This window comes from Clupea harengus, chromosome 11, assembly GCF_900700415.2.
Source record: "Clupea harengus chromosome 11, Ch_v2.0.2, whole genome shotgun sequence".
Taxonomy (NCBI): Eukaryota; Metazoa; Chordata; class Actinopteri; order Clupeiformes; family Clupeidae; genus Clupea; species Clupea harengus.
The window spans coordinates 17,725,140-17,753,118 of record NC_045162.1 but is presented as its reverse complement, the minus strand read 5'-3'; the positions used below and the strand labels follow the sequence as shown (position 1 = coordinate 17,753,118).

Sequence of the window (27,979 nt, the reverse complement as noted above, 5' to 3'; positions counted from 1 at the left end):
TGGCCAGGATGCCGTAGGCCTTTTCTGTTCTCAGTGGCGCACATATTCTGTGCATGGCATTCGAAAAATAACGACTCTCTTCTTGGAACGCACGGACTCTCTCCCAACGCGAGAAATCCATAAGGAGTGGTGATTTTTGTCAGGTGAGGAAGAGACATTGCTGCCCTGGTCGCTGGGTCAGCTGAAATGTAATCAGAGAATTGAGACAAGAAGTCCGCACGAGCATCTGATTTAACTTGCCTATCTCTGAGAGATGACAACGTTAACCATGGCATTGTGTGCCGTCGTGAGCTCCCAAACTCAGTGTCCTCCCGGCCACTCGGGGTTTGTAGAAGACATGGACGGCGTGATTGACAGAGTGGTGGAATTGTAAACTTTGGAACACGGTCAGGTGTCACCACCATGTCGCGCAATGACAGATGTTTCGGTGCGAACGGCTGTGTGTCTAAATAGATATGACGGACAAAGTTGTCTTGGCTGAGTTTCTTAGTGAACTGATTTTCTCTCCCCATGATGAAAAAGTTGTATTAATGTGCAGATGAGGCTGCTCAGGAAGATCAGCTTGGAGTTTTGTAAGTTGCACTTTGAGTTGTCCTTCTGCTCTTCTCCTGTTGGCGTGTCCCTGATGTAGTCGCTCCCCTCATCGCAGTTAACTAAAACGTCGCCTGAAGTTCCACCTTAGGAACTTAGACTTGTATGAACTGGGGACAGATTATATAGCCTAGACCTACCGCTTGTCGTGTCATCAGGACCAAATAGTCTAACTCCGCCCAGTCTACCAGACTTATCTGCGTGAAAGGCTTGCAAGTTCTTTGGTGTCCATGTGGCAACATAATTTACCATTGTAAAGAATTTAGTTACGATTAACTGAATATAGATAAAAGAAACGCCAAGATGCCAAAGTAATTCCAATTTCTACACAACTCACCAGAACACATTCTACCTAGACAAATGTCTGAACCTCAGGATTGATTTAATTATTGTTAATTAATTATGATATGTGCCAAAGCTAAAAGTTAGAAGATAATACAGTTTGCAATGCTTTTGTTTCCTTATTCCCTATTCCTAAATCCAGTTTAAAAAAAATTTGATCCGAAGGGCACACATGAATGTGGAACATAGTATATGGCTTGTGATGCACTGGGGAATAGTATCAGTGTCACACCGAATGAAGCAAAGCATCACTAGCTGGTTAGGTATAGCCACTGATGGCTACAAACAAACCGGTCTGGGTAAGCGGCTGGCTTTCACTTTTCGTTATGGTATGTTTGAAAACACTATTAAATATATCCTGATTGAACGCAATAAACTGAGATTTGGGTCTTTTTGAAAATCCATCCATTTTCAAACAGCTGCGTTATCATTGCTAGCTGGTTAGAGATAAGCTATCGATAGCTGGCTAACTGTATCTGAGCGCACTGCTTACTTTAGCGGTATGCTAACATGTTTACAATGGTTTTTGGTTATAAATAAATGGTTCTGTCTTTTTCAGGTCTGTTAGTATTGGTGGTGTAAGCAGACTAGCTGTAATTATATTGTCCCAGCTAAATAAACCCGCCAAGCACTTGAATGATGTCAAAGTTAGCTTGATATCGGTTTGATATTAACTCAGCTCTCACCCTCGGCTGCAAACAACAGTGTTCATGGCTCTGAATGTAACCAGTTCCTCAGCTGTACCAGGTTTTAGCAATAGTACTCGATCGGAAATCTGGTAAAGTAAGGTGTTCAGATACTTTCCGTTTATGCGGTTTCGCATACAACTTGGCTGTTTAACAACAGCAGTCAGTTTCGCGCCTATTGTTGTCGCTTTCTTGTTCGGGCCAATGACTCGTGAAGTAACCGTGTTGTTTCTATTATGTTTGTTCCTTCCGGTCAACCAGCGCCGTGAAAATGGGCCAGAAACGGAAGACCAGTTCTCCAGAACCAAAGTCTACTCGCTTGAAATTACTTAAAAGGGTTGTCAGGTCGAAGTCCCCAGCCAGAAAGAGACTGCGACTCAGTCCCAAGAAGAGGCTTCCAATCACTCCGACCAAACAGAAGTTGAGGAAGGGTGCGAAACATCTTCAGTCAACCAGAAGGCAATCCCCCAGATTCAAATGTCAAAATCGTATAACCAGCTCGGGTGAGTAGTATATTGATTCATGAAAAAATAATTTCCACATAACTTCACAAGATGACAAAACATTGAGTATTGACATAGTAGGAAACAGAAACTGTCTTAAAATGATCTGCTATGATTGTGGAGGTTAGTTGTGTTTGGATATAGAGCTACATGGTATTTGTGTGTTGCCAGACCACAATGGGGCAGAGAACCAGCAGTCCTCCAGCCCACTGTCATCCCCTTTTCAGTCAGAGGAGGACACAGAGCCAGGCTTGGTGATCACTCTGGGTGAGCTCTCCTTGTCAAGAAAGAAAATAAGAACAAGAATGTCTGCTGTTTACCTGCCTCTGCCAGCCTATTGTTTTCCAGACCAGTTTTCACTAGCATCCGCACAGTAAATGTTTCTGGTCATACCGTGCTAGTCTGATGTTGCTTTGATGAAATATTCATTTTCCATGAGCGTCCAGCTCGAGTTGACTCTTTGTTGTCTGATGTGTTGTGTTTCCAGCTGGGTATCTGTTTGTTATATTATATAAGGATATAGATAAGGAAGGATATCAGATAAGGAAGTACTTCAGTACTCAGGAGTATGCCATCACTTCCTTTGTTAATTTTTGAATTTATGTATTTGTAGATGAAGAGCTGCGTAAGATACGGAAACAAACGAGGAAGAAGAATGGCAGGAGGCCAAAGACAGCCTCCACAGACAGAAAAGAGGAGGAGGAGGAGAAGAAGGAAGAAGAGAAACCGGGGAAGGACTCTGAGTGTAAAACAGACAGAGAAGGTGGTGAGGAGCAGTCAGATGACGACTGTGGGAAGCTGGACAGAGACCTGGAGAGGAAGTCACGGCAGCTTAACCTGACTGCTGTCAATGTCAGGGACATTCTTCATGTGGGTCTCCTGAATAGTTTGCTTCTTCGACTTCTTATATTGCTTATTGCCGGCCTATCTGATAAAAGCAGTTGGGCTATTCCATGTCAATTCAACTAAGTTTTTTTTTTTGTTTCCCCGCCTCAAATTTAAAATAGGGGGGGGTCATAGAGCTACTTAGAAGTGTAGCTTTGGCGGATAGATGTGTACTTGGTCTACAAGGTTTTGGGCAGTTTGGCACATTTCATAGGGATTAGTGTCAGACACTGCTCCTCAAATAAGAAAAAAAATAACACATTGTGTAAGATCTTGAATTTTTTTTCCAAAGTTTTAATCATCCACTGCTCAAAAAGTATTTAAGATATCCAACTCGTAGTGTTCCTCCTGTAAAACAACTTTTTGTGTGTGTCCGCAATTTCAAGGCCATAAGTGATTTAATCTCGCAGACACTTGTCTGTAAAGATGGCTCTAGAATGAAAGTGTTAAATTTAGCATATTTTCAAAAATCCGATGGTTAAAAAAATCATATCAATTCCCATAAAGAACTCAATTTGGTGATACATTATGTCAAAATGTAACCCCTAGTTTATTTCACATGGAATGTTCCAGTTGGCAGTCTTTTATCAAAATTATAGAATAACAATATAGACATGACATTATGTTTGATATAATGAATTTATGGTCTATCCCTACTGTTCTGAAGGATGACATTGAACAGTTGAATGTATATTGGTTGTCCCAATGAACAGAAACATATTTACTGTGCACTGAATTTCTCATTACTTGGTATGCAATTGGGTGTTTGCCATGCAAGATCTGGGGGAGGTGTTACTGTTGTTATTTCAGTTTTGTTGTGAGAAAAAATGAAATGCTTTTAGACCTACAATGATGACCTGATTCTGACAGTATGCTAAAAAGAGTGTAGCTGTGTTTTCTCTGGATGTTTTATCTTTGTTTCAAACATTTGTAGTATTTGTTTTCATATCTCTGGCTTAGAAGAATATTAAAATGTATATATATCCCACCGAGGCATGCAAAGATATATATTTTTAAGAAGAATCTTAAGAAAACTTTAGGGAACTTCAGCTTGCTTCAGAATTACTTGTTGTTGCAAGTATGTCATGCCAACTAAACTTGTTGTGTTATTTGTTTACAGGAAGTTATAACCAATGAGCATGTTGTGGCCATGATGAAAGCTGCCATCATGGAGACTCAAGACATGCCATTGTTTGTGAGTGCCCACATTATACTAACTCTGACTAGACTTCACTAAACTTCCAGTTTTTAAACATTTGTTCTTTTGCAGTGTACATAATAAACATTTTGTGTTTTTAACTTGCAGGAGCCCAAAATGACCAGATCTAAGCTAAAAGAGGTTGTTGAGAAAGGAGAGGTAGGGTTTTGTTTTGATTATCTTTAAGGTTAATGAAATGTGTGTTTTGCAGGGGTTTTATTTTCCTTCTGCTTTTTTGTTGCAGGGGAGTCCAACTTGGATCAAAAAGTCCAAAGAAGTCAAGGTATGTACACAAATAAATAAACTTCCTGTTCCATGAACATTTTTTATTTTTTTTTTTCTCCTGACATGCGGTCATCTCTTTTTACACTCTTTGTCTCACAAGCCACCACAGTTTGTAGACATCCCTCTTGAGGAAGATGAAGACTCCTCTGATGAAGAGTACTGTCCAGACGAGGATGAGGAGGATGAAACCGCAGAAGATGTGCGTGAGAGCCTGCGCTCATCTCTCCATGGTTTTGTTTGCTGGGACTCAGCCTGGTTGAGAGTGACAATCTCCTTACATTGTTGTGGATTTCTCCTCTCCAGACCTTTCAGGAGAGCGATGTGGACAGCACGGCCTCGTCGCCCAGAGTTAGCAGAGCAGGACGTGCTAGGACCCCCGTTGAACACTCCGAGGGTGATGAGGAGAAGCACCACAGTCCCAGATTGGTAATGTTGACGATTTATAAAAAAAAATTACATTTCATGTACTTAAACAGTTGAATACATGCCCCTTTGATGTTTAGATGCTTTAAATAAAAAGTAACTGGTCATTGTCTAAATATGAACATTAACACCTATAATGCTTGCTGCTTTCAACACTACCCCCCTTTCAGAGGCCAAAGACCTCCAAATACCTGAGGATGGCAGCAGTACCCATGGGCCCCCCTCCTCCCCCACAGTCCTGCAGCTCTCCACGGGCCACTGGGCCTCCTGACTGCTCCTTCCTGGAGAAGCTCCATGCTGTGGATGAGGAACTGGCTCTCAGTCACATCTGCCTGGAGCCCTTTCAGGTACGGACAGTGAGACTGGTGTTGTAGAGATGGCAGTGGGACAGAAGATACAGAGAACAAAATACACACGCACACACACACCCACGCACACACACAAGCAAACAGGGTTTTGCATGTTGCTGTGTTATTCTGTATTGTACTATATTACTTATCATCTAACCCCGTGCCCCCAGGCCTTGAGTAGTGCCGGTGGGGCTGAGTGTGCCAATGACAGCCTGGTGTCGTGCCGGACACGCTCCAAGCGGCCGCTCAGAGGCATCCCCCTGGGCATGCTGGAGGCAGAGCTCCATGCCCCCGACATCACACCGGACATGTATGACTGTGGCTTGGCGTTAGAGGACCGTGACTGGAGCGAGTGGCTGCAGGGCCTCATGATCTCCGACATCGAGTACGAAGGTGAGGGTCCACAGAGGAGCTAGCTTCAGCCAGAGACATGACCACATGTGGGGACTGTTATGGTGCTGATTTGTGAATGGAGCCCTGTTCTTGGTCACACAAGCTGGTGTGGATTCTGGAGTGTTTAGGTCTGTTGAAAGGTAGCTTCAGAGGTTTAAATATATGAGCTAGAAAGATCAGAGTGAAAAAGTCTATTTTAAGATTCAGATGTGAGTCATTATATCATTCGGGTGATGGATTTAAAAAAAAAATTGCCGTGTCTACAATTCAATGAAGCTAGAAGCCTTTAATCAGCTCTCACTAGAAAGGGAACCTCATTAACATTGGTAATGATACAGCCAGTTAACCTGCATAAGACATTTTGAAATGCCAAAAAATCACTGATGAAAGTGGGTTGCTCAAAGGGACCAATGTGAACCAGTATTGAGTTCCTGTGTCAAAAGGGTGAGAGATCTGATTATTAAAGCCAACAAAATGGGATGAATACAAAAGCAGGAATTAGCAAGGGAAATTGAACTTTTTCTTGACTAATGTCAGGTGCAAAGTCATTTTCAACTTTCACCCTTTTTTTATGTTGAGGGAAAGGGGGAGAGGGGGAGAGGGAGGTCTTCTGTATGTGTGCTTGTGATTGACTAATGGCACCCACCTGGCCCATATTGCTCCCCCTCAGCACCTCTCAGATGGCTGGCTTTAAAACTCCTAATGGCCTCGTATTTGCGTGCGTGTTGTGCGTGGATGGCCACTTTAATGGCTCTCACTCTGTTTGCCTAGTCATGTTTATGTTCTGCTGACCTTTTCCCCATTTCCTGTGTCTCACTCAATCTCTCCTTCCTACTTTCTCTCTCGATTTCTCTCTTTCCCTTTCTCTCACTCTCTTCGCCGTCTTCTTTTCATCACTACACCAGTGCTTTCAGAACATACAGTGTAGAATTACTGTTCCCATATGCAGTCCCTGTGCGACCTACTCACTGACATGTGCATATTCACACTCAGACACTCACTCACAATTTTACCCACATCTTAACAAACCATTATAGTATTGTTGTGCCTTATATTGACGCTTTAACTAAAGTTATACCAGGCCTCAGGCTCAGTCCATGCATGCACTGTATTATTGTTTTGCCAGATGTGAGGTCTGGTCATTAACACATTGGTGGTTTCATCTTGACACCCCTCTCTGTTGTCTCTGCAGAGGAGGGTGATGATGAAGATGACCCTGAGTATAACTTCCTGGACGACCTGGATGAGCCTGACCGGGAGGACTACCGCACTGACCGCGCCGTCCGCATAACCAGTGAGTTCATCTGTGACGAGCGCCTCTGGAGGATGGTGGTTGTGATGGTCCCACCTCCTGTGACCTCTGCTTCTTGCTCGCCATCCTCCATTACATAAAGATGCTGAGACACTCTTACCATCGGAGGCCGTGCTGCATTATTTGCAGGAATGAATGGTTTCAGGGCCATACTTACAGCTCCTTCTGTTCACTGGGCCAGCTGATTCATCTTAGTATTAACAGTCCTCCTTAAGGTTCTTCAGAAGTTCTGACTCATACATTTTTCATTATGACGACAATGATACAATGACACAGCTTCATTTTCACCTTTAGCTGATACTGTGGAGTGTTAGTGGTGGCTAATAAGATATGCTGTGTTTCTCTTTTTCAGAGAGGGAAGTGAATGGGTTGATGGAGGAGTTGTTTGATACGGTAAGTAACCCCTCAGCTCCATGAGTTCTCCTCTTACTCACCTTGTAGAGCAGGGCCTCTTCACATCAGGTAGTTCAGAGCTGAATGCCTCTGTTCTCGCATGTCCCTACTCCCCTTTTAATGGAGTTCATTTGAAATAATATGATTTATTTTCTAATGTAAGATTTATAGGCTTGTCAGGGAGCATGTACTGATTTCCAGAGGACTGTTAGGATGTCTGGTAGGTAGGGATGGGGGTAGTATTTGATTTATGGAGGGCACCAAATTAAACACTTGCTCATTCTTTACCTTGTCGAGGCGGTTCTATGACTTGTCACTGATTTTCCTCTCTGCTGTCTTTTGTCTTTCCTAACCTTCCTCAGTTCCAGGATGAGTTGGGGTGCCGTGAGCAGGATGAAGAGGGGCGTGATGAGGATGAGGAGAGAGATGGAGAGCCGCCGCCACCCACAGCTCCCAACTTCAACGTTCCTCAGGCCATAAGGTAAAGCTCCCCAAGTCCTCTGTTCAGTCTTCTTGCCCCCCTCTCTGCCTCCTCTCCACTATCCTTCACTTCTCTCATACCCTCACCGTGTCAGACCTCTCCTGTCTTTCTCTCTCCTCTCCTCCTCCCCTGTCACCTGTCCATATCCTCTCCTCCTTTTTCACATTTCATCCTCCTCATTGCCGTGCTCTACCCTTTCACCTAAAGCCCGGCGGATAAAAAATCCCCTGCCTCAGCCCGTCTGGCTGTTGACAGTATGTCTTAGTCAGCGTCCTCACATACGCGACGGTCGTTTACTCAGTGGAAGGATAAGTGCCAGCTGCCGGGTGGCTACGTGACCAGGTACTCACATGTGACAGTTCAGGACGGAATGTTACCCCCCTCGCGTGAAAAACAATTTGTGCCTTTTCAGTAAAGCTGTAAGATGTTACCTCACAGCTGTACATGTCTCCCGTTCCTGGAAATACCCACACTTGTTAAGTGTGTGTGTGTTCTTTGACACGCAATGAATTTAGGGAGAACTCACCTACACACACACACGCTCAAACACGGATACACACACTCACACACACACACACTCACACTCACACTCACCTTGTGATGTTAAAGTATTAAACTCCTAATGTACTTCATGCATCTACAGTATGTTCACATTGTTTTATATTTGCACTAAGGATATGACCGTACACTGTCTTGTTTGTTGGTCAGGTGAAACTAGTTATATGCAGTAGAATTAGGAACATGCATGAACATAAACTGATTCATATACATGCAGACACAGTCACAGTCACACTCACATACACAGGCCTCCCTATGGGACAGTGCAGCTGAGATGTGCTGTGGCTGCTTGGGTAGGGAGGCAGAGAGACTCTCTTTGGTGCAGGAGCGAATTCACTGTGAAGACTGAGTGTGATCGCTCCTTCACAACAGAGCTACAAGACACCCTTATTATCAACATGTCACTTCTAACAACATTTCGCCGACTTTCTGGAAATGTGTTTTGTGATCTCAAGAATACAAAACATAATAGTAGAGCGCATACCTTTTTGGAGGAGCAGTCATTGGTAATCGACGTTTAAGAATTTAAAATTGAAGTAACAAGCATCAGAGAAACAAAATCACATTTGCCGTCACCAGACTCATGCATATTTAGTAAGATTCTAAGTGTACCATCAGTCAAATGGCATCAGTCACACATTTGCTAACAAGTTATTACCAGAAAATATTCACAATTTGTTAAGAGCCAGTGATTGTGTGTGTCAGTGTTTCTCTACTGTGATGTTTTCACTCTCGACTGGCAGAGCTTCTGTGTCTCAGTTGGCAGCGTGTCAAAGCTGCTCCAGGTGCCAAAGCGTTAATCAGTGTGTGGGCTCAGATTGAGCGAATAAATTAAGTCTCACGTTGAAAGATGTGTGTCTGTGTGCGTGTGTGTGTTCTGGGGGAGATATGCTGTCATCAATGCAACCAAGCAAGAATAGCCTAGGCATACGGGAATAGACAGCAGCTGCCTGTCCTTCCCGCTACCCCCCTCCCCCAACCTAACTCTCTCACACACACACACACACACACACGCACACACACACACACACACACACTCAAGCTCTATGAGTCTCAGCATCACGTAAATCCCTCACGTACCTTTCCCATCTTTCTACACCACTCACACATTCCCCACCCCCAACCCTGTCTCCCTCTCGCCTCCCGGTCCTATTTCTCACCCTCCCTCTCTTCTTTGCCATCTCTTATCAATGATATTTGCAGGGAGCTGTTTGTTTCTCCCCTCTGGCTACACAGCTCTGTTTAACAGAGTTTGGTTGGCAGTGGCCAACTTTATTAAACTCCTCTCCCTCCTCGAAACAGAAGTTCCAGTAAGACTTCTGGGATAGCTGTTAACGCAGCTTTGGACAGTAGGGACAGCAAGGACGATAAACTGCTAATAACTCTGCTTTCCAAATACCCCATGCATTTTCAGTATCAAGAGCATGTTGGCAATCCTCAAGCTTTTATCTTAGCCTCGGGGCTGCATTTGTGTGCAGTTCCCAGAATTATTCAACGATCCTGTCTTCTATCAAACGGATTATAACCAACTTTTAATAACATCAGCAGAAGTAAATATTTAATGTCATAGAGGGGTTATTTGCTTTACAGGCAGTGTTGTATAAAGGCCATCAATTCAAGTCTGCAGGGAAAAGGGAAGTAATCTATGAAGGAGGTTAGCTGTCCAGTTGGCCACTGAATCTATATTGATGGAAAGGAAGGGAACAGCATATAAATGAAACCCATCTGAATGATTTTAGCTTGTATGTGAAAAGGAAGCAATAAGTAAAAAGACTTGCAGCACGAGTAACCACAGTATATAACATCCAGCATGCGGTGTATGTGGACGTGGTCAGAAATCAAAGGCATTGCCTCATGTGAAAATGTAGCTTCACACTGAGTTTAATTAACCTGGCTGGGGCCAAAGCTTGGCTGCGCCACACAGGGCACCGCTGCTGTCGTCACTGCAATGGTTGTCCGGGGCACAGATAGGGATCTGGGCTCCCGACAGCAGCCTGTAAATGTTAATGAGGGTGGGTGTGACGACAGCACCGGAGTCTTGTTTCCATGGGGGCCCTGGCCAGTCGCCGGGTGGTGTGGGCAAGGCTGCCCTGAGGGTGATAGAGCGGTGATGGAGGTGGCTGAGGCCTCATGTAACACGGCACCAGCAGGAGAACAGATACTAGTGCCTCACAGATGGACACTCAATATGAACACAAACACAATGTGCTGTTGGATGGGCAGTTAATGTCTGGTGTCACTATTTGTGGTGTTTTATTTTTTGGGAAGTGAACAACTTTTATGCGGTTTCGCAAGGTTGGGTGTGTGTGTGTGTGTGTGTCAGCATGATTTGAACAGAGAGCACCACAACTCCCGTAGAACCATTGTGAAACATCTCTTTTTAAGTTAACCTTATCGTAAAGCTTTCATTGTCTGTTCATATGCCATGAATATAATTTTAAGCACAAAGTAATTTCACAACTAAGATAGCTCTAACATTTCTTACACCTCACAAAAGTGAGATCCCACTGAACCTCCCCTGTGCCACTGACTTCTAACCCCTAGTATCCCTCTTCAGATTTGAGGAGCCTCTGGCCAAGATGCTCACCGCCTGCCGGCGCACTGTTATGGGTCAGCAGGACTCCCCGCCTCAGTCCAAAGAAAGTCAGCCCAGGGTTTCCCACAATGCACCTGTGCCACAGGTGCTCTTGATTCCCCCACCGTGCACTCTGGTCCTCTCAGGCGCACAGAAACGGCGGCTACAGCAGCAGGTTCAACAGGTGAGGTGTACGCATTCAGTCTTTTAGCACACACTCAGATTCAAAGCAACTTGCTATAATTTGAAGGGGAATTTTTCTATCCATTGTTAGACTCCCTGGGAATTTGTGTTGCTAGTGTCATGGCCTTCTGCAGTGATTGGTTGTCAGTGCTACTCCAGGGAACCTACTGCGCAGTATGTTTGGACTTTTACCGGTTCTGATACACAGGCCTCCCTATGGGACAGTGCAGCTGAGATGTGCTGTGGCTGTTTGGGTAGGGAGGCAGAGAGACGCTCTTTGGTGCAGGAGCGAATTCACTGTGAACCCTGAGTGTGATCGCTCCTTCGCAACAGAGCTACAAGACATTCTTATTAATAACATGTCACTTCTAACAACATTTTGCCGACTTTCTGTCCATCGTTAGACTCCCTGGGAAATTGTGTTGCTAGTGTCATGGCCTTCTGCAGTGATTGGTTGTCAGTGCTACTCCAGGGAACCTACTGCGCAGTATGTTTGGACCTTTACTGGTTCTGACACACGAGACTAAGTTCATCAAATTATCAAGCCTCAGGTTGAGTCAGGTGTTTTTTCAGCTGATCAGGTGAAGAGAGAAGCAGAGCGCTTGCAATACTAAATACTGAGGCTTCATTGGGAACCGTGTTGAAGCAATCGGGTTCAGACAAGTTAAGTTCACGTGTGCTTGTATGTGTTGGGAATTTAGCAAGACTTTGCTAATTTAGTAAACAAGACCCACATAACACAATTATAGCTTATTGGTTATGAAGTGTCGGACTTCGACACCTGTTCTGTTGACTGTTCTTGTCAACCTTTGCTGACCAAACACAGACTAGGACTTACAGGGACTTGGTTATTATATTTTATGGGCTGTTACTGGCATGTGTAATTGGCTGACTGTATTTAATATGTTTCATCCTTGTGTACCCCCCAGCACGTCCAGCTGCTCACACAGGTAAACATGCTGAGCGCCCCAGTGGAGGCCCTGCACAGTGACGCTGTCACCACCAAGATGTACCTGGTGAGTTCTGTGTGTGTGTGTGTGTGTGTGTGTGTGTGTGTGTGTGGATGGGCATTGTGGGATGAGAGTGTGTGTGTGTGTGGATGGGCATTGTGGGATGAGAGTGTGTTTGTGTGGATGGGCATTGTGGGATGAGAGTGTGTGTGTGTGGATGGGCATTGTGGGATGAGAGTGTGCTTGTGTCTGTATGGAACCACTAACATGCTGGTCACTATCAGCTGTGTGAGACTCACAACAGAATACCCAAAATTCGTGGTGTATGTTACTGTGTCTGCTCTGAGTAAAGAAGATTTTACTGTACATAAGATCCTTTCCTTTTTTGTGTAACATTACCAAAAAGCATAAGCTTTAGTTAAGCATCAAGTATGCAACATAAAAACAAATGCCTTGAGTTTTAACATTCCTTCTGTGCCCTGTTTTCTCTTCATATTAGTGTTCTCTAGAACTAAAATATCTTAATTCTTCAGTCCCCCTTTTTAATAATTATAATAATAATAATACATCACATTTATATATCACAGTTCTCATGGAATTTTAAAATAAAGACATAAAAAAAAACTTGTCTAAACTCTTATCCTGTCGCAGTCGGAGCTGCAGTCATTTGCTGAGCGCGGAGAGCAGATGAGGGCCGCCGTGCAGCCAGGCTTTGTGAGTGCGTTCCGGGCCTGCAACTTGCAGCCCTCCCTAGAACTGCTGGAGGAGCTGAAGAACACCCCCTCCATCCTCACGCCTCTCGCTAAACCCCTGCGCTCACACTCAGGTGAAGAAACAAGTCAAGGCCTAGAATTAAGAACCTGAGACGTGTTAGAAGGTCTCGGTCAGGGAGGTAGAGGTACAAAAGTAGTTTCATTAGAATTTGAAAATAACTAAGCACACCATAGATATTAAGGTTAAATCAAACAGATGCCAATTTATTGAATGCTTTAAATACAGATTTTTTTGAATTTTTTAAATACATTTTATTATTAGTGTCATCTGTTACCTCAGGTGAAAAAGACTTGCGCAGAGTAACTTGGACACAACAAACACATGCACAGACACTCACCACATAGATATAAACTTGATTAAAATTCAACATGTGAATTTTTTTTGGCATTTGGCATGATGTTATTTACCTCCTCTTTATACTCCAGCGGTGCTCCCCCCAAAGCTGGCCTGGCTGCTGGCGACCCGGCCAGTGTTCCTGTACCCAGAGCTGCTACCCCGTTGCAGCCTGGATCCTGCTCTACAGACCACTCCCTGCAAGGTCACCTTCACCAAGGGAGAGGACGGGTATGTGCACAGATGTTGTCTGTCTATCTGTCTGTCTAACTTTCTCCATCTCGTCTCCCAGTCTGTTTTAAATCTTTGCGTCATGTTTATTGTTGACCATCTGCTGGCTTCACCTTAATTTTTCTCTTTGCATCAGCCTGTCATTTTATTGGCTTCTAATCTGTGTTTATCTATAGTGCATTTCAGTAATGAGCCCATCTGCCACACAAGTAAAGTTCAATATTATGCTCAAAACAACAGAGAAAGGAATATACCATGTGACGCTACTTAGAGTGACTCATCAACATAATGCCGGTCAGTTAGCAAAACAACCTCTTAAAAGCCTACTTTCTAAGGGAGATTCCCAATGTAACCCTATGGAAACAGGCCAGCTATAAACAAGCTAAATGTCTGCTATGTAGCTAGAGGTGTCTCATAGAGGGAGTAAACACTTGAAAGCCCAGTGAAGCATACTGACTGCTCTCCTTCCCTATCCCATTTCCTCTGTACCTCCCTAGTCTAATTGTTCTGGGCCTGAAGCACCTCAAAGACACAGAAGTGCCTCACCATCTGATTTGCCGCTACTTGCTCCGGAACAAGAAAACGGAGAATCTGCGCACTCATATTCAGGACCTGTGTGTCCCACGTGCCATGGACAATGTCATCAAGGTCTGTTCAGCTGACATCTTCTGTGGTGTGTGGTTCTGTAGTCATTTAACACATTTTATCTGCAGTAATTGGACATAACATTTAATTGAATACCATCACCTCAAACATGATGCTCTATCTGTTTTGCTATATGGGACAGTTATATCTCTTCAGAAATCCATGCATTATTGTTGTAAGTGCATTTTGTTCTCTTATACAGGATTACTTCAAACATAATGTGGTGCCTCCTTTGCAACTGGCTTGTGTTCCTGTGCTGCCTGGTGAAGAGCGCCCTCCTGTGGAGAGAAAAGAGACCCTTTTTCCTCACTGGCTTAAGGTATAGTAGCACCTGTGTCTTTTGCTTTGAAATAATGTTAGAAGACTGCATGTGATAGGACACTGAACCTACTCAATTGTCAAGTGAATATGTCATTCATGCCTGAAATATTCCTCCCACAGAAAAGTTTACCACATATCCACAGGGCTGTCTTGGAGTACAACAAACTGCTGGAGCCAGCCTCCCCTGAAAAGACCCGCATATCCCCTCCTTATATCTTCCCTAAAGACATACGTTACCCTCCATCCATGCCAGAAAACCTTACCCTACACATGCATCCCTTAGGGAAACATCAAGCCCCAAACTCCAAATCCAAGGTAAAACCTTTCCGTGCTTTTTCATGCTCTTCCTTGGCACCACTGGCCAAAGCTCCTACCCATTCCACAGGCATACCCAGCCTGGCGAGAATTCAAGGGCAAGCCCCGTCACAAGGAATAATTTTGTTGGCTAATGCTCCCTTTCAAGGGGCCCTCCCAATGGCTCAGGCTATGTTGACTCCCGCCCATGGGACAGTCCCAGTGAACACACATGGTCCTGTGAATTTGCAACCTTTTACTCGATGCATTGTTCAGGGTTCTGGACCAAGAAATGCAGCAGTTGGCTTTCCAACTGGCATAATCCAGATTCCCAACACACCATCCCTGGGTGCTCCTGTCTTCCGCCAGGGTGTTCTTACATATATGGCGCCACCGACTCAAAAGCCAACCAAAAAACGAAATCCCCCAAAGCGGAACCTCCTTCAGAAATTGCTCCCAATTCAACCGGCGCCCCTCAAGCAAGCCCCTCAGCTGCCTCAGCTGCTCTCCATCTCGGCTGAACACGGAGTGAGGGTACTGAGTGTGAAAAGCCTGGATGCAGAAGCTGCGCCACTTACGGGAGAGGAAAGGGTCAATGAAGGCCTGGACGCTGTACACAATCCTTCCTCTGCCATGCCTGTAACAACCATTTCTTTGCAAAGTCCCAATGGAGACAGTCTTGTCACAAGCAATGAAGTATTAGTTGAGACATCCACTGCTTCCCTATTTGTCAGTGAATCCATCAGTGACCAACCACAAGACTTGGCAACAGCACTGTTGCCCATCCTTTCTACTTTGGATCCTTCCCAGATAGCGCTCCCCACACCCCCAGATAGTAGTGTCCATCTTAAGGCTGGTCAGATGTTCTTTTCTCACAATCCATCTTCTCCACTTGTTGCGTCCACCGGTGGGAAAACAAGCCCAGACATTCCCAGAGTTGATGACCATGAACAAACCAGGAACCACACTGGAGGGTCAAGAAGGGAGATTTTGTGTAGCCCACCAGCCACTCCTACTCTGCAAGGTGGTTCTCCACAGAACAGTGATCAGGCCTCAAGTTCTGATGCCACCAATTGTTCTGTACATCAGTCCACGGCCCACACTAACACAGCTGTAATGACCTCTACCATCAACATAGGCTATCATAATTCTTTGAATAGTGTATCACAACAAGGATCCCAGCTGGTTACTTCTGAAAGTGCATCCCAGTTCTTTCTGGTTCCTCAGAACTGCTTGTTGGCAAATGGACCAACTGTTCAATCAATTGGAAATGGTGTGTCCCTTACCAAAGAAGTGCCAAACATACCTCCCCTAACAAAGATCATAGAGCCCCAAACTAATGGTGATTTTCAGCCCGGCAACAGTGTTCAGTCACCAAATGAAGGACCGTCTACAGACAATGCGTTGCGGGAAGTCCGTGAAGGGATGGTGAAACTTATCGAGGGGATCAAGGAATGGGATGATCAACAGCTGCAGAGACAAGAAGAAGAGACAGAAGAAACTGGAGTAGACCAGTGGGGAGAGGAGGAGGAGGAGGATGGTGGATGTATGGGAGATCCTCTTCTGACACTTTCAGAGTCCACGGGAAGCCCAGTCTCGAGCTTGGACAGCCATTCTGATGCCATGGAGAGGATGACCGAGAGTGAGGAAGAGTTGGGATTACCCATGGCTGAGCACAGACAAGAGGTACATAGCCATCCACAGTTACTTGCCTTGACTGCAGGAACTGAGGACAAACCTTCAGGGGAAAGTAATGGAAACAGTGAAGGAAGAGAAAATGGAAATGGAGAAGAACAGCAGAATGGTCGAGAAGGAAGTGGTGGAGAAAAACATGGGAATGAGGATGGAGAGCAGAATGGCGGAAGAAGAAGTGAAGGGGGGGAGCAGGACGGAGCTGGAGATAAGAACGGAGAGGGGGCTGATGGAGATGGAGAGAAGGATGGAGATGGAGATAGGGACAGACCTGGGGAGGAGGAGGAAGAAGAGGACTTCGATGACCTCACTCAGGATGAGGATGAAGAGGAAGTTATGTCATCAGCCTCAGAAGAATCTGTTCTCTCTGTTCCAGAACTTCAGGTAGTAATCATCATTCATTCAGCATCAAAAAATATAGGACAGATGGAATCTTTATTGTATATGCATCATTGTAAGTTCCATTTTGATGTATAACTTATTGTGCTTTTACGCTGCATTGTGTCAATTTAAATGTCTTTTTAAAAGCGACACAGATGACAGTAGATTCTTATGCAATCTACAAATGCAACCCTTAGAGTTGTTAGTACAAATCAAATTGGTTTATTTCTTCTGATAAGGAAACAATGGAGAAACTTACATGGCTTGCATCTGAGAGAAGACTCTGTGGAGAGGGTGATTCAGAGGAGGACAACTCTCCAACCTCACCCAACTCCCCAGTGTCCCAGAATTCTCAGGAAGAGATTTCCGAGGAAGAGGAGGAAGGTGCTGTAAAGGGGGAGGAGATGGAACTGGGGGACGGCGGTGCAAGCAAACTCCCTGAAGGAGATGCTCCACAGGAGGAGGATGGCCCACCACAGGCCAGCGGGAAGGGGGCCGGACGGGGAAGAGGTAAAAGTTGAGCAGTGATAAAGAATCCGCTCTCATTTTTTTTTTTTTTGTCACGGACTTGTGTCCTGGCACCATTTAACCCTAGCTTTAGATACACTAAGTTTCTTCAAAAAAAAACTAAAGGAACATGACCCTAATTTAACAATTGAAAATGAAATGTAACGTCATAAATAAATAATGCAGTTTTGTTTTTATGCCTGGTGTGAAAGTCTGTGTTTGGCATGCCTCATTATCCACAGTCTCAACAGAGTCAAAAAATAAGGTTACTTTGATGTGAACTTGAAAGTTTGGTGTCCTGACTTGTTTTCACCCTGTGCTGCTTCTCACCCCTCAGGCCGTGGCCGTCCTCCTCCACGTAGTCTGAAGCGAAACCGTCGCCAGGAGAGATGCAGCAAGGACACAGCCAAACTTCTGCTTCTTTATGATGACCAAATCCTTGACAACGATCCCATGAGGGAAAGCAAAGATTTCGCCTTTGCTCAGGCCTATCTTAATAGGGTAAAGAACACAACTAACATGCATCACCATAACTGTCAAGAACACAAGGCATATAGTTCTTAATGTTTTTATTATTTCCTTATACCATGTTTGTATGTTCCTCCTCTCCGTAGGTGCGTGAGACTCTGCAGGAGGTGCCGGGGAAGGTGGAGGAGGTTCTGTGCCTGCTCTATGAATTTGAACAGAGCGCCAAGGCTGGCGAGGCCCGCAGTGCTGTGGAGCTCTTCTCCCAGCTCAAGCCTGTGCTCCGAGAATGGCCAGACCTCCTGCAAGATTTTGCTGCGTTCCTGCTGCCTGAGCAGGCCCTCGAGTGTGGACTGGTAAGGGTCTCTGGTGCTGCCTGGTCCACTTTGAATTGAGGTTTTGTGTGGACCATGGAACACAGGGCGAGATATTAGCTTAGAAATGGAAAAGCTTGTTATATGAGGTGTTAGAAAGGTAAGAGAGGAAAATCTCTTTAGTGTGGAAAACTGCTTAGTGAGTCAGAATCAGCATGTGTTTGTAGCATAATCTCATCTTATACGTGGTGCTGTCTGTATGTGTTCTGTTGCATGTGTCATGTCTCCTCTTTTTCTTTCATTCTGGCGACAGTTTAAGGAGCAGCAGGCGTTTGAGCGTAGCCGGCGTTTCCTGAGGCAGCTGGAGATCAGCTTCGGAGAGAATCCCTCGCACTACCAGAAGATCGTGCGAGCGCTGCAGAGTGGGCCAGGGCTTAGCCCTGCAGGCGTAGATGAGGTACGCAACTGGCGGTAGATTTGTGTAGATGTAGGTTTTTTACATGGAAATTGTTACTATGGCCGTTTGTCAATATTGGAGGCCAATAAGCATTCTGTCTGTAAAGTTAGGCACAGTACATTGAGATTGCATTGATATAGAAAAAGAAAAAATATTAATATTGAAAAAGTAGTGCAGAGGTGGGGTTTTTTCCCGAGAAATATGCAAATTATTAACAGTTAAATACAGTTAAATAAGATCAATAACACTGTTAAAGTAATGAGGATATGAACCACCTCTGCCTTTTGTTTCGCAGCTTAAACAACAGATGGCCACTCTGCTGAAAGGCCACACCCATCTTCAGGGAGAATTCTGCTTATTTTTTGATGGGCTCCGCCCACCACCAGCCCGCCCTGGACAGTTTGAGGAAGCGAGTTGGCCAGAAGATGATGGGGGGGAGGGCATTGGCCAGGGCTCAGGGGTGGTGGCCAATCGAGGGTTTGAGGAAGTAACTCTTCCTGATCTAGAGGAAGAGGAGGAGGTACACAAAATTCCGCCAATGGCAGCTCGAAGCAGAAGGAGGAAGGAACTGGGACGACATCGGAATTACAAGGTAGGGAATCTCTTTTTGTTTGAATCACTTTTCTTTCTTTCAGAAAGCAAAATTATGAAAAGGTAATTTATATTGATTCTTACTTAAAAAAAGAATTTTAAAAGATTGATTCCCTGTCTCTTATCAATGGCAGGCTTGTGATTGGCCAGAGAAAGACTGTCCCTGTTCCTGTCATGACACGGCCCATGACCCTAAACTCCGCAAACACAGGAGAAAGGGCTGTTCTCACTGCCATAGCAACAAGGTGACTACTTCCCAATCTAATGTGATATAAAGGCACTAGTACTGGTGCTTCTTAAATAGTCTGTATGCTGTGGCTGGATTTAAGGTGAATTGAGTTTAACGTGATTGTGAAATGGTCCCTTAGGCCTCTGATGTGTCCAAGGTGAAGAGCCCAGACGCCACAGTCACAAGCCCCACTGCTGGGACCCCCTCAGACAGAGGCGGAGAAGAAACTGAGGAGGGAAAAGATATGGACTTAGACATTAAAGATGAAATAGGAAGTGGAGCTAGCAGTCCCCACCATGGTATGGATGGTTTTATTCTCTTTGCAGTGAGAGCAAAATTCAGTCGCTAAGCTTTTGTCATACCGTTACGTTTCGTGAACTCATTAATAGTTTTGCTATTAGTACCTGACATTTGTAACTGATTTTGTAATTCTGAACTTAGACAGTGTTAGCAATGACAAGGTATGTCAATTTGTAAGCCCTCCAGAAAGACGCAATGACTGTCCTCCCAATAGATCAAGGTTGTCCAACATGGGACGGCAGTGAGGGAGACCCTCATCCTATCACCGAGGGCAGAGAGGAGGATGAGGAAGAGGAAGATGAGGAGGAGGAGTGGAGGGAAGGGGATGCGGAGCAAGGCCTCACCCCAAGGAAGCGCATCAGGACAGAGGAAAGTTTGGCAGTGGGGGACAAATCTCCTACACCTCCCTGTGGAGAGAGCAACACGCCCCCGCAGCCACGCCCCAGCCCAACGTCTGACACCCCAGTCTGTGCCAAAAACATCTCCCTCACCCCCAGTGGAGAGAAGGTCATCCTCTGGACCAGGTGAGGAGGGGACATAATTCAAGATTTTTGGGGAAAGAAAGTAAGAGGTGAAGTCCTAAATCCTGGCAAAAGCTTGGTGATATTTGAGTTCAACACCAATCAAATACATGGTTCCCCTCTGTGTTCCTAAAGCAACATTGTTGATTGGCTTGAATATTGTATACTGCAGTCCGAAGCCACTTTGTCGGTTTCCCATTTACAGAGAAAGGACAGCACCTTTTTAAGATATATTTCTTATTTCAGTTTGCACTTGTGCTTCTGGGGATTGAACTGATGACTTAACATGTTGTTGCAAGTGTCCAAAATCTCAGGCTACCATTTGAATCATCAGCATCAGCCCAAAACACCGCTTGTAATGTTTCTCTCATCACTGCGATACAGGGAAGCAGACCGGGTGATTCTCACCACCTGTCAACAACAAGGAGCCAGTCAGAGTACTTTTCAGGCCATCTCTGCTGAGCTTGGCAACAAGACTGCCAGCGAGGTACACTCTCACTCATACACAGAACCATTTCCACATTACGTTGTCCTTGTTCCTTTGTTTTAGCCAATTGTGCCATATGTACACAAAGATAAAATATTTGTATCAATTGCATTGTTGACTACCCTGCCCATCTTAATGCAGATCTCCCGGAGGTTCAGGGACCTGATGCGTCTCTTCCACACCTCAGCACGCCAGGCCAGCTCTGAGGACGAGGCCAGCAACCCAGAGCACCACTCGGCTACAGACGAGGAGCAGGATTGACCCGCACCCAAAATGAGTCTGAACCCATCCACAGCACTGCTGAACTTTTACTTGTTGAGAGACACAGTGCAAGACTGTCCTCATAACAGCATTGCTGATGCATGAGAGGGGAACTCATGAGTGGTTTACTGAAAAATGCTAGAAACTTGTTTTATTTAAAGCAGAATCGGGCATGGAAACCCATTGACTTCACCTTGTCATTCGTGCCAACCTCTTATCAAGCTCTCACCTCAAAATATGGATTTGCTCTACCCTCCTCTTTGATACAAAGCTGGTTGGTTGTTGTCAAGTAGCAGTTGGAGATCATGGGAAGAGATAAGATCATTGCTGCCTTATATGAAACATATCTCTTGCTTCATGCTGGTTGGTACAATATTCATGGTACAATATTCATGATGTTGTGAATGGGCTGCACAGATGTAAATGTTTTGAAGTTGCTTGTTTTAATGCTATTTGCGTTGCACCTCAGTGTTAGTGTCATTGGTCTTATCTGGCTTAGTCTACATACAATCGGATATATGCAGTAACATATTTTTGTACCCCACCAGTGCTTATAACCAGTGCAATAAATGAAGGTAGGTGCTAATTCAGGCCAGTGAACACGAGCCTATTGCACCCTTCATTGAGCACATTCATTGATGAGACACATTCATCAGTGTGAAACACCAGCCAAGTTATCAGCCTCTTTTCTTTCCTTCTCTTGTACGTATGTAAGTAATGTAAATAAGGGCTGTACAAGGCCCTGCAATGTACAGTATTTTTTAATATGGTGACATTTTTTTTATTATTTCTTTGTGCTATGTAATGTCTTTAAAAGTTGAAATGTCATACGAAAATGAGTGGACTTGTTTAAATAAAACGCTGCTGTATAGATATTTATATTAAACAGGGCATTTTTAAATACTTTATCGATTCAATTCCTCAAATGTGCAAACATAACGCAGACGATGATCTGAAACTGAATGATAGCATGAACCGTAGCCAAAGATGGAGAATGGTGCACTCCGAAACGCAGGTGCTGGCCAATCAGCGTCCCATACGGTATGCTGTCTGCTGGTGCCCCCACTTGGCAGGGGGAGGACCACACCGCGAAGCGTCAAGCCTAGTGCAGGGGCACAATACAAAGCCACGAGGGGGGAATTTGTCAACTTCTGGAATCGTTAACGGTTTCTTTCTCAATATGTCGCCGTCCAGCCTGTGCAAAACCCTTCTGTTTTTCTTTGCCCTTACCTCGCAGCACGACTTTGCAAAGACCAGCGATGTATTCGAGCTAGGAGACGCCGACTTTGATTACATTGCGGCCGAGCATGGGACCATGTTGGTGGAGTTTTTCGCCCCTTGGTAAGACACTGCATATGACTGTATTTGTGGAATAAAATATGTTACCATGTCTAGTGTTTTGCATGGATATTGTCTTCTCAGTAGGTTCTTGTGTTTATGTTTGTGTTAGCAACGTGGCTAAGTTGAGTGCTAGTCGTTACCAAATCTAGTTTTGCGGCAAGAGCGATGACTATTCCTCGAGCTTACATAATGACAGGAGACATTTATCAAGGGGAATTCACTATTAGGAGAAATGCCGTTCAAGGTGTATTTTGATGATGGCGTTACATATAGATGATCGTATCTATTAATGAGGATGTTTCAGGGAAGACTAGACGGGTCATTTGAGAAATGTTACCTTGTACCATCCAGTCCACCAAGGTGGCATCTCGGCGTTCAAGGGCTTTCTTTACTTAACGTTAACCTTACTTTGCCCATTTCACTGCCAAACAATGTCATGCAAATGATTTGCCTTCTAAAGCGTTTTCCAGTTTACTTAATTAATTAATTGCACAGATATAACTTATGAACAATGTTCAACTGAGAGATTATACCATAAGTAGGCTAAAACTGCACTTTGAAGTCATACTTATTTGAAATCTGTTATTGTATAGGTCCTTCTCCCTTAATACATTTCCTTTACACTGTTCCTTTCCTTTCGAGGGTAACGCGTATTTATGATACTACTTTTTTCTTCTCAGGTGTGGTCATTGTCAGAAGCTTGCCCCGGAATACGAAACCGCTGCGACACAATTAACAGGCAAAGTGTCCTTAGCCAAAGTAAGTTTTGTATACCTATGACATAGATGGGTCGACAGTAAGTTGCCTGTACTTGCATCGATTATGACCATTACTGTCATCATCACTTACTGGTTTTTACATTAAACGTGCTCGTTTTGTATTGAGCCTGCTGGAGCACATAATTATGGGTCATGTATTTGTGTTGTTCATAGTAAATGTGACGCTTTGCTCCTTTAGGTTGATTGCACAGTGAATTCTGAAACTTGTGGACGTTTTGGGGTCAATGGGTATCCCACTCTAAAAATATTTAGGAATGGTGAAGACTCCTCAGCATATGATGGTCCACGAACGGCAGGTACTCTAGCTTACCTTCAACCATGGTTTGTGCCGCCTCAGCTTTTTAAAACGGATGTTGAAAACTAATTTGGTTGGTCTCGTTATTCACAGATGGCATTGTAAGCTACATGAAGAAGCAAGCAGGGCCTAGTTCAGTGCCACTTCTAAGCGAAGAAGACTTGGATGGTTTCATTAACAACTTTGATGCCAGTGTTGTGGGTGAGTTTATGAATCCATTAATCATCTTGACCTAACATTCCTCTCCTGGCAAAGCTGTCCAGAAAGAGGCCATAAAAGGTAATGGAACAGTTTATTAATACACAATCTGTTTCAATTTTCCTGAAAAGTAAGGGTGCGTACTGAATTGTGAACAATTTTGATCCAAACAGATGTCTTCACATGTTTTTTTCTTTCCATTCCATCCCAGGCTTTTTCTCAGGGCCTGAGAGCACCCAGCTTGCTGAGTTCCAAAAAGCTTCCAGCACCTTGAGGGACAGCTATCGCTTCGCCCACACCACTGATCTGGGCCTTGGGCACAAACATGGTGTGGAATCAGAGTAGGTCAGAGAAATGTGGTGGCATGAGCTTGGTTTATTCATATGAAGTCATCAATGATAATTGCATTGATTTAACTTGCTGAATTAACAAAAATGAACTGTGTCATAGCACAGAAAAGTATTTAAAAAATGGTGTCTAAGGTACCATAGTTCTCCTTCCCTTACTGTGCCTTTTGTTCAGATTGAAATTGTATTGAACTTGCTTTATGAATTGGTGGGCAGTGATCTTTCACATATTTCTGATCTGCAGGTCGGTGTTGCTCTTCAGACCACCAAGACTGAACAGTAAATTTGAAGACGGTGTAGTGAAATTCAGTGATTCTGTTTCAATGTCAGCTCTGCGTTCCTTCATCAGGGATAATGTGTAAGTTCACATGTCTGATCGCTTTATATAAACCCGTGGCTTTCACTGTCTCACAGGTTCTGTCCATGTGCTCCGTCTTAGGTTTAAATTGTACTGAAATTTGTAACCTCTCAAGTGCATCACATTGACCTCTGTATTAATGTGAACGCTCTCTTCCTCATAGGTTTGGCCTGTGTCCTCATTTAAGTCCAGAAAACCGAGATAATTTAAGGGGAAAGGACATGCTTGTTGCTTACTATGATGTAGATTACCTGAGAAATCCAAAGGGTACAAACTATTGGCGGAACAGGCAAGTGCTGCTCCTAATTCTTCAACACAGTATCAGTATCAGCAATAGGACAATAGGAGTTGTGTCTTCATCCTCTGCGCTCTTTTGCTTCTATGGCAAGAAACATTTGGCATGCACAGTACTTTTATAACAACGGTTTTCAAAGTTTTACTTAAAATCTGAGGATGAGGATTGCTTTGTTGAACATGTCAAACAGCTAGATATAGATTGGCTTTCAAATGGCTTTTACCCTTTACAGGGTTTGCTGTATGAAGAGGTTCTTTGAAGGATCTCAGTCATGTTAACCCATGAACCCAGGACAAATACTTGATATGCTTAGAGGTGCCATCTTTGTCACACAGAATCATGAAAGTGGCAGCTCAGTTCCAGCTGCAGGGACTGAGCTATGCGGTGGCAGACAGGCAGCAGTTTCAAGACGAGCTGGAGGATGAGTTTGGCTTTGGGGCCTCAGATGGAGGGGAGCTGCCCCTCATAGCCATCAGGACGCAAGAGGGGCACAAGTACTCTATGCAGGAGGAGTTCTCGTAAGTTATTCTGGGGAAGGCCTCTTTTTGACAAGCCTGTTTTTATGTGCTTCTTCCACTAGAGGGCAGCATACATTCATAAATTCAGCATGTAAATGCCGTGTTATTCTGTGATATTCATATTATATAATGATGTTATCAACTCTGCAGGCGAGATGGTACATCCTTGCAGCACTTTTTGGAGGAGTTTTTTGCTGGTCGGGTGAAGAGATATATAAAGTCTGAACCGGTCCCTCAGTCCAATGACGGCCCAGTCAAGGTGTGTGTGTGTTGGTCCAAATTTGTGCATTATATTTTATCACAGGTTTCTCCCTTTCAAGCAGTGTGTGTTTGTGTGTGTGTGTGTTTCAGACATCTTAGCAATACTTTATCTGTATTGACCTTATGGATGTTGTTGGATAGGTGTTCTTTCATCAAAATGATCTCAAAGAATATGGGTAATTCCTACTACATCAGTATAAATCATGGCAGTGCATCAGAGCACTATTATAAAAAGGTTATTTGTTCATGCCAAGATGTACTTTGACTCAAATGTGTGTGTACTGTGTAGATCGTAAACTTGTAGTTTTGCCTTCAAACATTTAAATTTTACTTGAGAATGTACATACGTTTAGATACAGTATGTTGTGTTGAATTCTGTCACTGTTTTGTCCTCTATTTTATAACAGGTTGTGGTAGCAGAGACATTTGAGGACATTGTGAATGATAATGAAAAAGATGTGCTGATTGAGTTTTATGCTCCATGGTGTGGCCACTGCAAAAGTCTGGATCCCAAATACACTGAACTTGGGCAGAAGGTAAGACCAGTCCTTGGCAATAGTCCGTGCTGGCAAAGCCCTTACACCTATTGGGTAGTCATATTTCATCTGTTGGTCAGAAGTAATTGTTCATCAATAGATCAATTGTTAATTGGAAATATCTAACTGTGGGGGATGGTTGTAGTTCATTTGAATGGTATTATGAAATAATCTATTTTAATATTAACATATGTTAATGAACGTTACGTTTTGTCTGATGTTTTATGCTACTCTAGCTCTCTAATGACCCAAATGTTGTAATTGCCAAGATGGATGCCACTGCGAATGATATTCCACCTCCATACGATGTTCAGGGGTAACAATTTCCAAAGCTCTTTTCCACATCTTAAATGTTTTTTTTTTTCTCTGGTTGGGTACTAATCCTCATTGTCCCCATCAACTGTAGATTCCCTACAATATACTTTGCGCCTGCAGTACAGAAAGATCAACCATTGCGATACGAGGTTAGTTCTTGATCAGTCTGTTTACCAACTGAAAACTTGTTAAAAAATTATTTCTAAATCACTACTTCTTTCTAGGGGGGCCGTGAGGTTGCAGATTTCATCAACTACCTTGAAAAAGAGACTACCCATCCCCTTGTGTTGGACAGTGCACGGGAGGATTTGTGAAATGGAACAAATCTGATTGACTTGAGGTGAAAAACAAAGACTTGGAATTCTTGTGGACTTTTATTGAATGCAACAAACACACAGTTCAGAGATGTCCGTCTGTGCCCTATGGAAAGCACTGAAACAAGCAATACTGAGGATGTGAAAAATGTAAACATTTTCAGAAAGCCCTTTATAGTTTGTACAGTATACAAGGACATAACGGGGCAGATTCATTGCTACTGAGAAGTTTAAATGGAATTGTGTAAAGTACACATTGCAGCTCAAGAGAAAGCAGTGCCTCTTGCCCTATTTTGTCTGCTTTTCATTTCTTGAGGCCTTTACTTCACGTGATATTGAGAGGAACATTAGATCATAGAGTAGAGGTCCTCTTGCTCATTACGTGAACCTCTTAGTTTTCAGTCTCTACTTTTAATGTATTGTAAAATAATCAGTGAGGTACTGATAAGATGCAGACAAAGTTGTACCGTTAAGAATGTAGAGGGCTCTATGCCCATCGAAAATAAAAATAAATAATTTTGGCCACTTTATTTGCCTCTTTCTTTAACTTGTACTTAATGAAATGTGGAAGTGTGACCATGTCCCTTTCATAGACCTGTTTCTTTCAATGTCCTCAATAGTGACATTAGATCTCTACCCTACTTGAAAGATGGGCATCTTGAGCTCATTCCACAATTACAGTTAGCAATAGGCTACAGCTCAGTTCACCTCATCTGATCCCCAAAAATGTTAAACCCCTACCTCAGTCACACTTAATCCAGGATGTTATTTGGTCCATTACTATGCCAAGAACTTGTTGGACCAGTGTTAGACAAAAACATGGTTGTCAAGAAAACCTATTTAGAACCACCTTGCACTACAGGTGGAAACAAAATAACATGCATCCAAAAGTTGCCTTGTATACCATGAGAGTGTACCTGCAGACCTGTACCGCATGCAATTACCTTTATCAGTGTGTGAGAAGGTGAAATCCCTCCCCCCTCTCACTGTGGCCCAAAGGGAGAGAAAGACTGGACTCCCCTACCTGAATGGTTGGATCTGGGTTCCCCCACCTCTGTGGAGGGGTCCAATTGACTCTTTGGACCAATTTAGCCCAATGGGCGGCCTAATATAAGGTGCACCTCATTGTCTAGTGAGGGGAAGACAGAGTGAACATGCTGGGAGAAAGCGGTGAAAAGGTACATGGACCAAACCTGTGAGATTCGTGACCACAGAGTTGTACCTTGTCTGTTATGGCCTTAGTTTTGTTCAGTTTGTGTATATCTGTTCTGATCCCCTGGTGTAAATAAATAGTTATTTTTACTCAAAGCCACCATCTCCTGCGCCGTATGTTTTCCTATACTGCAACACCCGTTCCAACCAGCCTACATCCCACATCGTGGGGTAGCCGACTCGGGCCATCTTCACATTCAGTGCCACTGAGAACAACATTCCAAGTCAGTTAACATTTAGCAGTGAGTTATAGTGCAACAACAATTGCAGAATTATAGAATTATCTTGCAGGTATTGAC

At 44.0% G+C, this 27,979-nt stretch overlaps 2 protein-coding genes across 3 annotated transcripts; both read left to right on the top strand.

Moving 5' to 3' along the window:
* The first annotated feature begins 709 nt into the window (after window positions 1-709).
* On the top strand, window positions 710-21,812 carry gon4lb (gon-4 like b). 2 transcript variants are annotated; one of them, XM_012822838.3, is made up of 31 exons: window positions 710-1,232; window positions 1,881-2,122; window positions 2,294-2,389; window positions 2,736-2,992; window positions 4,128-4,202; window positions 4,314-4,364; window positions 4,450-4,488; window positions 4,591-4,689; window positions 4,794-4,916; window positions 5,084-5,260; window positions 5,434-5,656; window positions 6,849-6,950; window positions 7,321-7,361; window positions 7,724-7,842; window positions 10,958-11,159; window positions 12,088-12,174; window positions 12,760-12,934; window positions 13,308-13,446; window positions 13,944-14,094; window positions 14,294-14,410; window positions 14,533-16,782; window positions 17,019-17,289; window positions 17,624-17,787; window positions 17,901-18,107; window positions 18,379-18,522; window positions 18,818-19,114; window positions 19,248-19,358; window positions 19,482-19,641; window positions 19,857-20,166; window positions 20,548-20,650; window positions 20,792-21,812. In XM_012822838.3, the coding sequence occupies exons 2-31, from the start codon at window positions 1,891-1,893 to the stop codon at window positions 20,909-20,911; spliced, it is 6,642 nt and encodes a 2,213-aa protein (XP_012678292.2). In that variant the 5' UTR covers window positions 710-1,232; window positions 1,881-1,890; the 3' UTR covers window positions 20,912-21,812. The 2 variants fall into 2 exon arrangements, with proteins under 2 accessions (XP_012678292.2, XP_031431687.1); XM_031575827.2 differs by having other exon boundaries at window positions 711-1,262.
* LOC105896182 (protein disulfide-isomerase A3-like) lies at window positions 20,962-26,996 on the top strand. The gene is made up of 13 exons (XM_012822918.3): window positions 20,962-22,252; window positions 22,933-23,011; window positions 23,210-23,327; window positions 23,420-23,527; window positions 23,736-23,865; window positions 24,116-24,229; window positions 24,393-24,518; window positions 24,860-25,042; window positions 25,193-25,301; window positions 25,711-25,839; window positions 26,076-26,155; window positions 26,246-26,303; window positions 26,379-26,996. The coding sequence occupies exons 1-13, from the start codon at window positions 21,837-21,839 to the stop codon at window positions 26,466-26,468; spliced, it is 1,740 nt and encodes a 579-aa protein (XP_012678372.2). The 5' UTR covers window positions 20,962-21,836; the 3' UTR covers window positions 26,469-26,996.
* The last annotated feature ends 983 nt before the right edge of the window (window positions 26,997-27,979 follow it).